Below are 15834 nucleotides of genomic sequence, written 5' to 3'. Positions count from 1 at the left end.
CAGCATCCAAGTTAGCTGCATGCTCTTCAAGCTAGTAACAGTAAACAAATTAACCTAGACCCTAACCAGCAACAATGTAAACTTCAGGGGTTCACTGTGGCTTCACAAGATGCTCACATTGCCCGACAGTTCTTCGGGAGGTGATATGTAAATTAGACGTAGATATTTAATCGATAGTCAGAAGGGTAAAACCGATGGACTGTTGTTCGCTTAGTGCCCGTGTTGGGTTCGTTATGTGGTTCGCGGCTCCACTGTGTGCCACACGAACTTTTACGTTGACTGACTTCCAAAACAGGCACGTCCTAAACAAACATGCCAGGAATACAAGACAGGTTTTCGAACATAGTGCTTCTTGCCTAACAGAGACAACAATAGAGGGGTTGGCAGTGGTTCCAGGATAGGAGCTTTGTGAGTTGCTCTCGTGAACCAGCTCCATGGAGTGAAAAATGAAGACGTAGGCTGCCTGACAGGTTCGCATGCGTTTTCTCACGGATTCATGGTTAGATGTTTGTCCTGAATGGCATAAACGGTCTTCGTTTCCACCACTGACATAATCGGTCCATCAGAGTTACTCTAAGCTCTCAAAATGGTCTTCGCAGGACCTAATTATTTTCCCACTAGTTCTTACGGTGAGTATTGAAAATAAATAGGTGCGACAAAGTACACGATTACGATATCAAGGGTCTATTCCGTAATATTCCACAGCTGCTCAAATCGACCATGCGGTACCGACTACGATGGTTTGGACACGTTTACCATGAAGCACATTCCGAACTGGCCAAGAACACTGCCTATTACCGCTAACCTGCTCAGTATGTTGTCGTCTTGAAGAGAAAAATACAAAAGCACATAGTCCGTAGCATCGAGCGAGGTAAGGAAACCGGATGACGCTGTGTTCGGATGTTGCATTTGATTGTGCCAATTAGGGGACGTCGGCGACTAATCCTTTTCTTGGAGGACAAGTTTTTTTGGGACCAATTGTTACAGTGAGTACTGAATACAATAAGGCCGTGTGTAACTGTTACATATCGGCCTTTCTTGAGAAGGGGGATTTCATACTACAGATGAACACAGCATGACCTTTGATAGTAGAAGACTATCCAACCCAAGCCAAGTCTAAAGAAACTGGAGTGAGATGGCCTCTATTAGAGGACACTAAAGAGCGTTTGACCGTTGGAAAAAAAATTCCGGAAGGAGATCAGATCTCGTAATTCAAACTCTGCAACTAAGTCTCTCCATCCAGATTTTGGAGGCATTGTTCTTTCGGGTACCTGTTCTTTGGAATTATTGCATTACGTTTCGATGATGTTCTGAACGTCGTAGTAGTTTTATCTTTGTGAACATCCACTGAACCATTGGATACTCTCTCAAAACCTCTTCATCGGCTAACCCGTTGAGCAACGATCCACTCACTGAACCCAGAAAATGAGAACCATTTTTCTGTCTGACGGCTTGAAAACGGTAGTCCTTTTCGCATGCCGAAACCGCAGTTTGAGTGCATTAAACTTGTCCGCTAGACCTTATTCAATTGTTGAATGTCACAGTTTATTCAAGCTTCACCAAACAATCAGTCAACATCCTCTAGATTTTGGAAATTCAAGAATGAATGCTGTTGGAGGATCACAGCTAAAAACCGACGGTGACTGTGATCCCACAACAAGCACTTGGTGAGTAACATGAAGCACCCATTGAGTGATATCTGAGTAATAGCTTTGATCACAATCAGATAAGTGGTGACGACCATATCACAGTCCTTCAGGATTCGGGATGGGTGGAACCGGGCTGACTGAGCAGATTCGTCACAAGGTTGCTCAATGAAAGGCTGTTATGCAGCAGTAGAACTTTCCAGATATTCGACCGGATAGTGAAAAAAAAACATTTTGAAGAAGCGATACGCGACAAAATCCGGAAAGCAACAAAACGAGCAATCTCGCATGATACTGTTTGTGAGGGGGCTACGCGATGCTTGCATACGTTATGAGTTTCAGTCACAGTGAATCTGTATCCGACTGTCTCCTGATCGAGATCGAGTATCTCGGGCGCGTACGGGATACGAGTATCTGAGCGATGAAGTGCTGGATTAGCAGATTCGTGAAGGAAACTAAAAAGTGCATCAACAGAAAATTTACGGTAACTTCCGCCAGTAACATTTGGCTTCACCTAAGTACAATTATAGTTCTTGAACCTTCAAACGGCACCACAGATTCACGATGAAAAACTACCAGTTGGCAAATGTGCAATCCCAGAGCGATGAATCACTTTCTCCGGAAACCTACCGGAGGATACAGATCTTGTTGCGAATAGATGTGACAGAAGCCATTACGAAGACACGAAAGCACCAAATAGACATCCGAATAACGAAAAACGGACAATAATCCTAAAGATTAACAGACAATACACATATGTGGTCAGTAAATGCAGTGGATCGACAGAAGGGTGAGATAATTGCATAGAAAACTATAGGGGGAGGGGAATCTGGATGGGCTGATAGGGTAAGGTGTCAGGTCTTCAGCCATGGATGAGCTTCCAAAGTCTCCTTGTCACGGTCACCATAATCGTACAAGAGTTCTTCGCCTAAGGGTTGGAAAAAAAGGTCTCGTTATAACCGTGCAGGATATCACGGACTGAGAACGATTTCTTCACATCCCTAGGCTGTTGGCTCATTGTGCATGCGGTCTAAGTTCACGTAAGTATGTGACGAGCGGGAAGACCGGGTAACAAAGACACAATATGACAAGAGCTAATGGACAAGTTAGTCAATTCAACCAATTCAATTTACCAGCCATGGAGCCATGTGCCATAGGCACATTGGTTCTAGCTGCTACAGTTTCGAGTACCGTAAAACGGTAAAGTGGAATGAATGCTGTTGGAGGATCACAGCTAAAAACCGACGGTGACTGTGATCCCACAACAAGCACTTGGTGAGTAACATGAAGCACCCATTGAGTGATATCTGAGTAATAGCTTTGATCACAATCAGATAAGTGGTGACGACCATATCACAGTCCTTCAGGATTCGGGATGGGTGGAACCGGGCTGACTGAGCAGATTCGTCACAAGGTTGCTCAATGAAAGGCTGTTATGCAGCAGTAGAACTTTCCAGATATTCGACCGGATAGTGAAAAAAAAACATTTTGAAGAAGCGATACGCGACAAAATCCGGAAAGCAACAAAACGAGCAATCTCGCATGATACTGTTTGTGAGGGGGCTACGCGATGCTTGCATACGTTATGAGTTTCAGTCACAGTGAATCTGTATCCGACTGTCTCCTGATCGAGATCGAGTATCTCGGGCGCGTACGGGATACGAGTATCTGAGCGATGAAGTGCTGGATTAGCAGATTCGTGAAGGAAACTAAAAAGTGCATCAACAGAAAATTTACGGTAACTTCCGCCAGTAACATTTGGCTTCACCTAAGTACAATTATAGTTCTTGAACCTTCAAACGGCACCACAGATTCACGATGAAAAACTACCAGTTGGCAAATGTGCAATCCCAGAGCGATGAATCACTTTCTCCGGAAACCTACCGGAGGATACAGATCTTGTTGCGAATAGATGTGACAGAAGCCATTACGAAGACACGAAAGCACCAAATAGACATCCGAATAACGAAAAACGGACAATAATCCTAAAGATTAACAGACAATACACATATGTGGTCAGTAAATGCAGTGGATCGACAGAAGGGTGAGATAATTGCATAGAAAACTATAGGGGGAGGGGAATCTGGATGGGCTGATAGGGTAAGGTGTCAGGTCTTCAGCCATGGATGAGCTTCCAAAGTCTCCTTGTCACGGTCACCATAATCGTACAAGAGTTCTTCGCCTAAGGGTTGGAAAAAAAGGTCTCGTTATAACCGTGCAGGATATCACGGACTGAGAACGATTTCTTCACATCCCTAGGCTGTTGGCTCATTGTGCATGCGGTCTAAGTTCACGTAAGTATGTGACGAGCGGGAAGACCGGGTAACAAAGACACAATATGACAAGAGCTAATGGACAAGTTAGTCAATTCAACCAATTCAATTTACCAGCCATGGAGCCATGTGCCATAGGCACATTGGTTCTAGCTGCTACAGTTTCGAGTACCGTAAAACGGTAAAGTGGAACATACAACCAAGATTTGGAGGTGAAAGCAAGTTCAGTTCGTTCGGAAATCGGGTAGCTACGCACTGAAGGCAATAGCTTTGATGCACGAGCGCCACTGACTGCGGGATCGGGCCATTTCCGCTAATGGTGATTTGAGTCCCGGGGTCGCCATCCGGGGAGGCGGTAATTGCTCACTCGACTAAGTTTACTGGTCAGTGTTTTCGTACTTCATTGCCAGGTCATACACCGTCCACCTCTCGGTTCCTTCCACTCAGCACAGGGCTGGGAGAAAAGAGCTCTGTGAGGCGGACAGTCTTCTGACATGCGCAGTACATGTCCCAACCAGCGCAACCTATGAAGCGTGAGTGATTCAGCTACATCGGGAGAATTTCTTCCGAAAACCATCTGGCGTACCTCAGTATTACTAATCCGATGTTCCCACCAGACCGAAATCTTCCAAATGTTCTCTGCGCGTATCAGGAAGGTGTCCTCCATCTACTGAGTAGGAATAAAAAACACTGCAAACTTATTCGTTATGAAGAGATAAACGTCGCAGGTGGTTAAAACTCCGCAAGCTATGTCATGCACGCTGCTATTTCCTTGCCAGATTGTCCGGTCAAAGTTCAACTACGGTTGTGCGCTGGGCTTAGGTCGCAAAAGAGGCTGGGTCACGCTCACAGACTGTCTTAATTTGATATGATGCACGGATATGCACGGTTTACTGCCGTCCATAGTGTAGGCGCCTTTTCTATTGACGTTCGCCCTGAGGACATAGAACTTCTTCACACTATGCATCTTCCTTTACCTTTTCTTTTCAACCTCTGCTAAAGCTTTCTTTCCCAATGGTTGTGTGACGGTCAAACGCCAGTATTCATTACTGGTGCATTTCTACCGATGATGACTAAGGTGAGGGTGTTCGTCGCCCTGTTATCGTCGTTGGGATGATTATACGCAGATAGTAAACCACGGAATCTCCACCTACTTCCCGTCAACTGCAACTCTCATTCTATTATCTGGTTCAATTCAACAGTTTTAAAGAAATTCAAAGGTACAATTTAAACTGGTATCGACAGTAGACCTGACTGGATCTCGTTCATACGAGTGACTGATGGCGAAGGATATCTGGAAAAACAACCAAACCAAAACTTGAGGCGTTCTTCATGCTGCACATTCCACTTAAGCATATTACAAATGAGTGATTCAATTGAATTTCAGATGAGCCCGTTAACGTCAGTTTTAGCTGCAAACGATGGACAAACCCAGATTTTTTGTCGGACCTTATTGGTATGGCAATAGGAGATAACCGTTTGAGTTCTTTCTCCGGATGAATATTCTGGTTACTAAACGTCGGTATTTAGTTGACGTGGTCGGTCAGATGCGTTCCTCCAAAGCGCCTACTTAATAAAGTAAAGTTTCATGTTCACATGTTAGTGAGGAACCCGTACCCATAATACTCACCTCCAGAAAAATTGAGCTTTTCACATGGATCAACCTCGTAACGCACTTACGGGGAACGGTTCCAAAACTACTGAACGGAGCAATGCACACAAACAAGTGGAGAGGTGATGCACGCTTAGAGGTGCGTCGATATAAATAAGACCCAGCATTGCTCCACTGAATGACATTCGCGAGGTCGAGCGCACCTCGTCCCCACAGGAAAGCCCAACGTATACAACCTACTAAACAAGGACTTACGGTTGAGACAAGAACTGAACACCTACTAGTCCTCCAGGTTGGGATCCGAAATACATGTGGCGACTTGTATCTAAAGACTACCATGGCAGTAGTATGTGAAATACCGTTGCCTCTCCGTTTGGTTGGTGAGTCAAGGCTTTCATTTGGGTGTAAAGCTTTCTGAGCACATTCTCAGAATCTTTTGACACGTACAACCGTGAAGTGTATAACTGAAGTGTCACCAATCACCGACGTTCGCTATTAGCGTGGCTGTCACCGAGAAGGATGAGCGTTCCCCCACCTCTGAATCACAATCACCTCATTATGGGACTATCCTCTCCCAATCCCGTTGCCACTGACGAACGAGTCTGTCATTAAGAACAACGGGATTCCTAAATACTACTGGTGACAAACAGACCAATACCTGTTTGACTCCTCAGCGTTCGAAAGTCCTTCAAACTGAGAACGCACACTGCAATTAACAAAACTTTAGCTCATCACACTCGACCAGCGTAATCCTTGAGACCATGTCTGAGCTTCAAACCCTAAAGGTTTACTCACACGGTTAATTTGTAGGGTACCATCTCGTCAACGTTTATCTTCAACCATCTTACCAGAGTCTGGTTGTTATCCCTTCGACGTTCATCTTCAGCCACTTTACGAGAGTTTGATTGCTATCTCGTCAAAGTTTATCTTCAACCACTCTCACAGAGTTTGGTTACTACCTCATCAATGTTTACCTTCAACCACTAGCATAATTTGTCTAACACATGCACACCAACTAGTTCACTCCTGTTTTTTGGGCCTCTTTCGAATGCATCCGAGGGTTACGTTGATGGAAAAGGAGGGAAGATGGAAAGGAGAAGGACCCCCCACAAGATCCAACGACCCAACAATTAATCCGCTTCTTGCTTCATTGTGGGACCATTGGACAGATGACCCGATAGGTCCTAGGTTGCGATCTATACCAAAAGGGCCTCTTTAGTTTTATCGTCGATGTGTTTCTTTGTAAGATTATCCGTTGGGTTTGTGATTTCCCTTTCAAGATCACCATTATCTCAGGTACATAATCATCCACGATAATCCATCTTGTTGCGATGGAGACACTCATGAAGTTGCCATTTGGGAATGATAACAGAGTGTGGGTATCTCCACAGTCCGCAGGCGATGCCCCCCGTGTAGTTAGATTGACGCACTCCCTCCCTGTCTCGATTATGGGCCAACAGGGTGATCCTGTCTTAGGACATTGGTTAACAACAAATGGAGTGATAACAACCTCGTTGGGTATCTCTCCCACGGATATTACTTCATCTGGAATGGTGATTGACCTTCCTGATGAATGCATGCTTTACACACTTCATTAACACAACTATACTCCAGTTTAAACGCAGACATGTAAAGGATTTTGATTCTGTCAATTGAGTAGTTCTATGGCTTGATGAAGGATATGTCCATCCCCGTCTTCGTGAATGAGACAGTGGAGTCGAGAGGGAAGGAAACGCCGAGGAGTTCATACATTTCTCGATCACGCTGTCCGAGGAGGTGACGTAATGAGGCGCAATCCGCTGTTTGACATTGTAAGGACAACTTTGCCTATTCATGTCCAGGCCCTTGTGACCTCTAGTGCCATTATGCTATGCCTCGTGACTGAACTGATGATACCTCTGAGATATGACTCCTGTGAGGCTATCACCCGAACCTTCTGGTCAGTCCTGTCAGATGATACGTAGAGAGTGTTCCCATCTCTTCCAATATTGCCTCATCTTCACGATGGGGAATCCCCATAGTTGTACCTAGGGAGAATGTAAAATGGTTGAAGATAAACGTTGACGAGATGGTACCCTATACATTCATTCACTGGATACACCTTGATTCATGAAAAAACAACAACTATCACCGTTGTTCTAGAAAAAACTACTTCGTTTACAAGTGAAACCCTGTTAACTTCGCCATGTGTAGCTTCAGTGGGATGAAACTTAGAAGCGGCGAAAGTAACCAGGGAGAATGAGAATCCCGGGTGAACATTACGGATATAAAAAACGTTCTAGTGCCAATATTACGGGGACAACAGTACTAACAAATGAACTCCCCGTGCACTTTGCATAGAAACGACCTCAGAAAGGACCCAAACAAAAACCAAAAATACTTACCAGGAAGGATCATCTGTTTTGCGAACAGGACCAGTCGTGGAATACCATCAAGTGGGATGACCTTGACATGACAGTTTGGATGTAGTCTGCTGTGATTGATCAGACGGCCAAGACGAGGAGTCTCTTGAGTTGCATCAACGCAATATCTTTGACCGCTGCAGGTCCAACAAGAAGTGGAATGCCATTGTATGTGAAGCACACAAATGATGGGATAATATAGATTGAAAAAAGAAGTAATCACATTACTCACTTGTGAACAAAGTAAAACATGTAAGAGCCAATCGACGGATCGCGTTTGTACTCCATTTCTCGTTTCTTGGCGATTTTTTCAGGAATCAAATCTCCCGCGTACTCCACTACGAACTCACCTTCTTGGAAGACGCGAGTGGCGACAATGCCGCGTCCTTTCTCCTCGGTGATGATGATCTACAGAGGGAGATGACTGATGTGGTTGAATGACTCCAAGACAGTGAAGCACTAGAGCTCAACACTTGATGAAAAAATGCTATGAAGGGAAGCGACAACGGTACCCGATGTGTATTTCAGAAACCAATTTCCACAGTTCGATTCTATCTACACGTCTTTCTAGCTAGCATCCAAGAATTTAATGTTTAGAACGACAAATGGTCGGGTTTATGCTGTCCACTGTTATCCTCATAGTATATGGATTTGTCAGTCGCGCTACCGCATGACGACGGGGGACTGGAACTTCACACATGGTTCTGCTACCAGGCGGACAAGCAGAACACAGAGCAAACATTCGCTTCTCACGAGAAGGACAAAAATAAGATGTATGAATCTTCGCACAAGAAACCGTATCATTTAGGTATCACACACAGCAACCAACGTCATAGAGATTTTCACTCACTTTCATCCCACTTTCGACCTCATCTCGTATCGAAGTCAAAACGTTAATCTCGCGTTCACGCTGAAGTAGCAAAAAAGTAAACAGTTGAATGAATAGAACGGGGTACATTATTGACACCAGCACCTAGTCCCAGTGCTTTCCGTGCAATATGTTATTTCGAAAGGCTTGGAATGAGGTGATTTTTACACAGTAACCTTGGGGGCAAGATGGCCCAAGTGGTTTGAGCGCAAATTTACTGACCGGAAGGTCCGTGGTACGAATCCGACCTCCGCCACTCGACTTCCCCTGTCTAAGCTTGGGCAACCTGGCAGTATCTCAGCCCTCGTACTTCCTTCAGATGGCATGGCAGCTAGGCACCAGAAGAGTGCTACAGCTGAACGCTTTTTCTTTTTAAGTAACCTTGGAAGAATACCGCATGGTTATTACAAGTAATAGCTCATCTGCTATGGATGATGAGACAGCTGCACAGTGCTTCTCAGCGCCGACTGACTTTCCCGAAAGAGAAACTCCTGGTGAAAAACCTCAAAGCATCCTCAGCAAACAAGCTACAGGTACTTATCCCAGAAAGGAAAGTATTGCACAAGTCACACAGTAAGTTTCAGAAGCCGGTCAACACCAGAACATAACTTTGGCTGCACGAGCAATCTTAGTCATCATAGTTGAGTTCAAAGCACAAATTTGTCCGTTTGTTAACACCTGAACTATCCCAAGTCGGATTGGCGAGTGAATGGACGAAAACTGAGGCCCTGTAGCACGTCAAAATAAGAGACATACAATGACGTTAAATGATGAGACCAAATGGAGTTGTACTGCAGTGGGAGACAAGATAGCTTAGGACATGCAGGCCAAAAGTGAATATCACGGTGAAAAAAACGAACACACATAAAGAACAAGGATTGCTCACTTCCTTATCTTTCTCATACTGCCGAGCAGTTCGCCGAATACCATACGCGGTCAGTTTTGTTTGACGCTTCTCAGCGCTGGTGCGTCGTTGTGTATCAGCTATTTTTTCCACAGGAAGATTCTTTTTGGGACTAACAGAAGCAGCCTTTGTACGGGGCAGTTGACGTGTTGAATTAGGACAAGGGCGGGCATCGACACTGCGAACGCGACTAGATTTCTGAACACTATGGCAGTTGGAAATCAAATGCACGGGATATGAACCAACGACGGGGGAAATAAGACGAGGTAAAATAGTTCAAATAAAAAAGCTGACTCCACACGGCCTAACAGATATCAATGAGGACCTGTATGAAGGAACTTACCGAATTTCCGCAGCCCCGTTCTGTCGGGAAGAGGTTAACTTGGTAGGCAAAAGTGTTTGCTTCGTATCACGCCGAAGTCTAATATCTGGTGATGAAATGGTGCTCACGTCTTGTTCCGAAATGTCTCTTGGAATGACCGCACCATGAGTTGTAGTTTTTTTCTTTGACTTCTGAAAGGGTTTCTCCTCGGATTTCTCAACGTTATCCTGAGTGTCTTCGTCCCTCATTGGAACAGTAACTTCGTCGTCATCCTTCGACTGTATGAAAGAGAAACAGAGAGTTGTCTGTCTCAAACTTCCAGATGATCTGTCCCCTGCAGGAGTGGTCGATGGTTCACAACCATCGATTGGTGCTTGTGATGACTTTGTCACACGAGGGGTCGAAATGCAGTGTGGTTTCGCGTTGTCCAAGTGCGGACTACCACCGTCAGCCATATGCCAATAGTGAGGATGTCTTCGTTTCTCTGCCAACGCCATGGCTAAAAAGTTTTTGGAAGATAGGTGAGATAAAAAACGCAAACACACAAGGTTTTCTATTGATATCCAACTGGGAACTATATCTAACAAAGACTCAGTCTACAAATCGAGGGTGAAAGTTCGTCGACAATTTGCAGTCATCCGAGGAAACTGAGCATTATTTGCTAGAAAGTCTGAGACAATCCGCCACCATTTTAATGAAGACCTTCCATTACTAAACAGATATATCGTCAACTATCGTGGTAAGGCATAGATGAATAGTTTTATAAACAAGCAGCTGGTTATTCAACTGGTGGCACAAAAGATGGATGGGCGTCCACGGTAGAGCAGTAGGACCAGGGACAGGAAACATCCTTGGCACAATCCTGTGAGAATGTGAAAGTCGACAGACTGTCAAATACTTGAAATCGGGGTTTGTCACAACAGTGCAAGGACCAAATCAATTCAATAAAACTGGGTGAAAATCCAGTAAGCAAAATGATATCCCCCCGCGCGTTGCGGTTACCGGAGCACGAGGAAGTAGGGGAATTTGGGAAGTCCGCAATAATAGGAAAACCCTGTCAACAGGTGTCGTGCACCAGCAACCTCAGTATTCGAAGAGCCGACTGATCCTCACACAGGAGATATCCGAAGTGAGGTAAGCAGTGATACATGTATAGAAGATGACTGCTAATATCAGCAGCAGCAACAACCTCACCCAACGATAGCGCCTGAGACGTGGATAGATTTGTAGCCTTCGATCGGAAGTAGCTAGTGGTCTCGGGTCATTCTTCTGAGTGTGCAAGTTGGAAGGGTGGGCACGAACTGAAGGCAAAGATCAGGTGCACGAATGTCATTCAATGTGGTTGTCATGCCCATCCGTGCCGCGTCTCGGGTCTCAAATGAGGGAAGGTGTAGCCTCAAACCCGACTGAGTTTGAACGTTATACCCCTTAAACCCTTTAGCAAATCATCACTTAAACTCCACTCGGTAGCAAACGGAATAAAAAAGGCTCTCCAAGAAAGCCTATCTACTGACAACGAATGACACGTGACGTTCATTCACAACTACCAATCCGAAATTCGAATCCCATTCGGGGGAGGCTTCAGAGATATAGGGGTTCAAAATGTGATAACTTTTGTCCTTTGCTTGTATTCTTCACGCCTCTGATACGTCACTAGCAGGATTACTTCCACGTAGCAACGTATTCGGCTTCATTCAGTTCCACTACCGTGCGCCGGCGTCAAGCATATAGGCTACTGTTGACCAACAGATCCTTTCGAATGTCAGCCATTTTAGGAAAGAAGCGATGGAACACCATTGCTTCTTTATCTCGTTTGGGAGGAAATTCGAGTAGTTCCGCCAGTCTAAATTCTAGCCACATGAATCCTTCGATTTCTTTTTCATCGCGCAATTAAATTCTCCACTGCTTTTCACAGAGCTTAAGAACAAACGAATGGGGGACTTTCATTTCTCATTAAATAGAGGAAATATGTTAATCTGTGAAGGGTCCTAGAGAAACGGATATTGTCGAGAAGGCTGGATATGATGTTCCGCGAATGCGTTCAGTGAGCCAATGAAGAGGACCAAGCGTTCAAAAGGCAGAGTTGGGAAGCAGCGGATCCATCCATGACTGCTGCATATAAGTTGGAAGAGATTAGTGTGCAAGGAAGTTCTTCACCGACTGAGACAAAGGATTTTGAGGAAAAGGGGTGCAGTTGTCGCTGTTTCTCATGAGCAGAGGACGTAAGTTCATAACATCCACTTGATTTGGAGACGGAATCCGTCCCGGTGCGTCGAAAGCTTAGCCAGGGACCACACGAAGTGATCGGACAAGCTGTACTACAGATTGTTCAGCTGTAGCACCCTTTGAGTGCTCAGCTGCCGTGTCACCCGGAAAAGGCAGAGGGCTGGGATACTGCCAGGTTGCCCGAACCTAGACAGTGGAAGTCGAGAAGCAGAGGTCGGGTTCAAACCAGGGACCTTCAGGTTAGTAAATTCGCGCTCTAAATGTTGAGCCATTTCGCCCCCTGCGCTGCAGATTCCTTCCCAGGATACGGATGCAGATGGCGCCTTTTGTAAGTCACAACAGAAAAGACCAAACCGCCCCGGCGGTGTTGAAATTTCAAAGGACGAGCAGTTACGACTACTGTCCTAATGTCCGAATACAGTTGGAACACCCATCACAGTAGTTATTGGGATTCTCTAAATGCAATCATCATCACTGGCCGCAATGCCCCGGCGCTTAACTGATCAGGGTGACTGATTATAGTCCATTATGAATCCTTTCCCAAAGGTCGCAAATCTCGACACGAGATGAGCCTTCATTTTGTCATTCTGTTAGGAGGCACTTCTCCTACGAACATATTGCTCACATTTCTCTCTCTATATTTCAGCCTTTCATTGGACTGTTTGTTCCATTCCATTCTTGATTCTTCGAATCTCGATATTGGCTGTTCAGTTGCTGCAGTATAATTTCCTCAAGGCTTTTTGTCTTCTCAATTTCGTGTGTAACTGACAAGGTTGATTGACTGATTAGTAGAGAACATAACACATTCAAAGTACGAAGACAATCTGCTCTAGTCAAAAGCCAACCAGAAAACCGGATAAACGAATGAAGAACAGCCGAACACCACCAGATCTCAGGGAACGCCAACATGCTGGAGCAAAGTTTATTCACGGGAAGTTATATCTTAGTGTATCCGATCTTTAGAGCTAATCACTTGTATACCACTTATTATTCTTGTGCAAAGTGGAGAATAAAAAACTGTTATCTGATTAGATCTGTTTTCCTTAATAAGCGACAAGCCAATCGTCAGAGATAAGTTTTTGCTTGTTCTTCAGCTTTGTGGTTCTTTCGAACGATGCCGTTCATTTCTATCCGAACCCCAGGACATGCATCCCGAAGAACACAGTAAAATCTCCATCTTAAGTGATAATTCCTGCAAATTATACTTTTGCATCCCTCTTTAACTCACAAGAAATTTCCCCGAACGGATTTTGTAGTTGAATTCTATACTCTTCCCCGAGCGAAAAGAGGACAGCTGACTGATTACGGACACCCAGGTTTCAAGAAATTACTTTCATCAAGTATTCAATTAGTGGAATATTGTGACAAACTCCGAGGCACTTACGACACTTAAATATCTTAGCGGTCACAATGTGATACCAAAAGTATGTTGTGTAGGCGCGCAATCAGACTATCCCTCTGCACATATGGCAGGCAATATGCTGTATGACTACTGGTTTGTCCGAATCGACTCTTCCGAGGCGGGCGCAGGCGAACGCGCGACAAGCGTTGACATGCGCGTGCGATCATCTTTACGTGAGGTTACTGGCAGCGTGCGTATGTTGAGTGTTCACACAATATACACCCGTGCATTTCCATTCAAATTTTCAGGGTAGAACTAAAATCAGTCCTGTTGGGACTGATTCCGTACGTCCAACTCCTTCAAGTGTGACCTTGCCGTGAGATACTTGGCGAGGAAAACTCAAAAACGAAGCCTAATCGATCTACATGTAGATTTGTGCACGAACCCATTGAACCCACGAGACTTCTGCAACTTCAAGAATCTGGGCGTTTTTGTCAGCATTCTTATCCGTAAAACTGTATGGATCACACGGTGGTAGTGTATACCCTGATCTTAACAGATAGACGTCACGCCTGTGCCATGGGTGTCCAAGGTTAGCAAAAGCTACCCTAGCCTTCCCGAACCGAGATGTAATCTCGTCTGCAGCCAGTCCAGCTGAACATATATACTTGTCCAGGTAAACAAATTTATCTACAACGTCGACTGGTGAAAGGCTCCAGTATGTTTCAAATCAGAACACAGTCGTCTGTCGCAACATATTCACCTACATTCCTTGGTTGTTGGCTTAAACATCACTTGCGCTCACCGGTCCTGGTGTGCGAGTCCTTGATTGTCTGGGTTTGTAAACCTTGGTGCAGACAATACATTTTGTTTTGTATGTTTAGGCCTGTCAACAGGGAGGAGATCCTTCAGCCGCACCAGTACTGAGCGGGAAGTTGTCCACCAAAAAGAATATCACTCCGACAGTAAACGTATTCGAAAACCTTCTAATGACTTCATACGCCCCTAGTTTGTATGGGATGGCAACTGCTCGCACCAACTCCTTGTTCGTGATGGGACCAACACCTACCTTAGCTGCCGCTGTATCAAACTGAGGATGCCTGCTGTCCTGAATTCTCTTTTTTTAACTCATATTGCGACGCTGGTCGGTCAAACTCGTTCGCGTACAGCGCACGCCAGTTTGATTCTTTCAGAAACCAGTTGTGTGGATTGACCGAACTAATCTGCAGACATTCCCGGCATTCTTTACCCCTTCACGATCGGCGCATATGTCGGACTGATTTAAGTTCGGGACTGGGGGCAGTCGTTCTTCGATCCGCACAGCGCGACTGCTCCGTGTGATATACGGTGACTGAGCGAATTTGTTAGCATCGTGCCACAGGTCACGCCACTGTGCAAGGATCGTCCAGCTGTAGCACCGTTTGAGGGCCTAGCTGCCATGCCACAGAAGTAGGCATAGCACCGTTTGAGGGCCTAGCTGCCATGCCACACGAAGTAGGCACGAGGGCTGGGATACTGCCAGGTCGCCCAAGCCTAGACAGGGGAAGTCGAGTGGCAGAGGTCGGGCTCGAACCACGGACCTTCCGGCCAGTAAATTCGCGCTCCAACCACGTGGTCCATCTCACCCCCCAACTGTGCAAGAATGTGGCGATACCGCTCTATTGTGAATGGAAGTCCGACGGTGGAGCAGCTGGAATTCACAGGAGAGTTCTGATGAACTCGTCTACCTCCGGGATCTACCAGCCCCTCAGTTGCTGAGTGAGTTGTCCGCCCCCACGCGGCTCTGAAAATTTAAGAGAAGCGACTCCGGAAAAGTTCGTGATCGGAACCCACAAAAATGTCCTGAGACGAACGGCAATCAATTATTGATGCTCACAACCGGTAAGTTATGGTGATGTGATCATCCACAAAGCTTCACAAACCAGTTTGGTTAGTGGATAGAGTTCGTCATCAAGATTGGGTGTTGGAACAGACGTGGTGTATCGCTTTACTTGCCGCATACAGAAGGGCGAGTAAGCGAAAACTGTTCATTGCTGACGCCTCCGTTCTTTCCCTTGCACACATTCGTTATTCTCTCCATCCTTATCCCATTGCCAGCGACATTTCTTCACACGTTCTTGACGAGTGACACATCGGGCTGTCACGTTGACGTTAGCTTTACCACCTACGATTAACTCGGCCGCCACCGCGGTAGATATTTCTAGACCACTATTCAGGCTTCGACCCTTGAATGTTGTCA

The 15834-nt window shown here is 45.5% G+C and overlaps 1 protein-coding gene across 1 annotated transcript; it reads right to left on the bottom strand.

The window, feature by feature from the left end:
- Positions 1 to 2144: 2144 nt before the first annotated feature.
- On the bottom strand, positions 2145 to 10524 carry T265_05161 (hypothetical protein; the record flags this gene model as incomplete). Its single annotated transcript, XM_009170093.1, has 6 exons — positions 2145 to 2574; positions 7916 to 8070; positions 8166 to 8341; positions 8784 to 8843; positions 9688 to 9910; positions 10049 to 10524. The coding sequence occupies 6 exons, from the start codon at positions 10522 to 10524 to the stop codon at positions 2501 to 2503; spliced, it is 1164 nt and encodes a 387-aa protein (XP_009168357.1).
- Between the last annotated feature and the right edge of the window lie 5310 nt (positions 10525 to 15834).

This window comes from Opisthorchis viverrini (genome assembly GCF_000715545.1).
Source record: "Opisthorchis viverrini unplaced genomic scaffold opera_v5_93, whole genome shotgun sequence".
NCBI lineage: Eukaryota > Metazoa > Platyhelminthes > Trematoda > Opisthorchiida > Opisthorchiidae > Opisthorchis > Opisthorchis viverrini.
The sequence above is the reverse complement of the archived record's forward strand: the minus strand, read 5'-3'. Positions and strand labels throughout refer to the sequence as shown.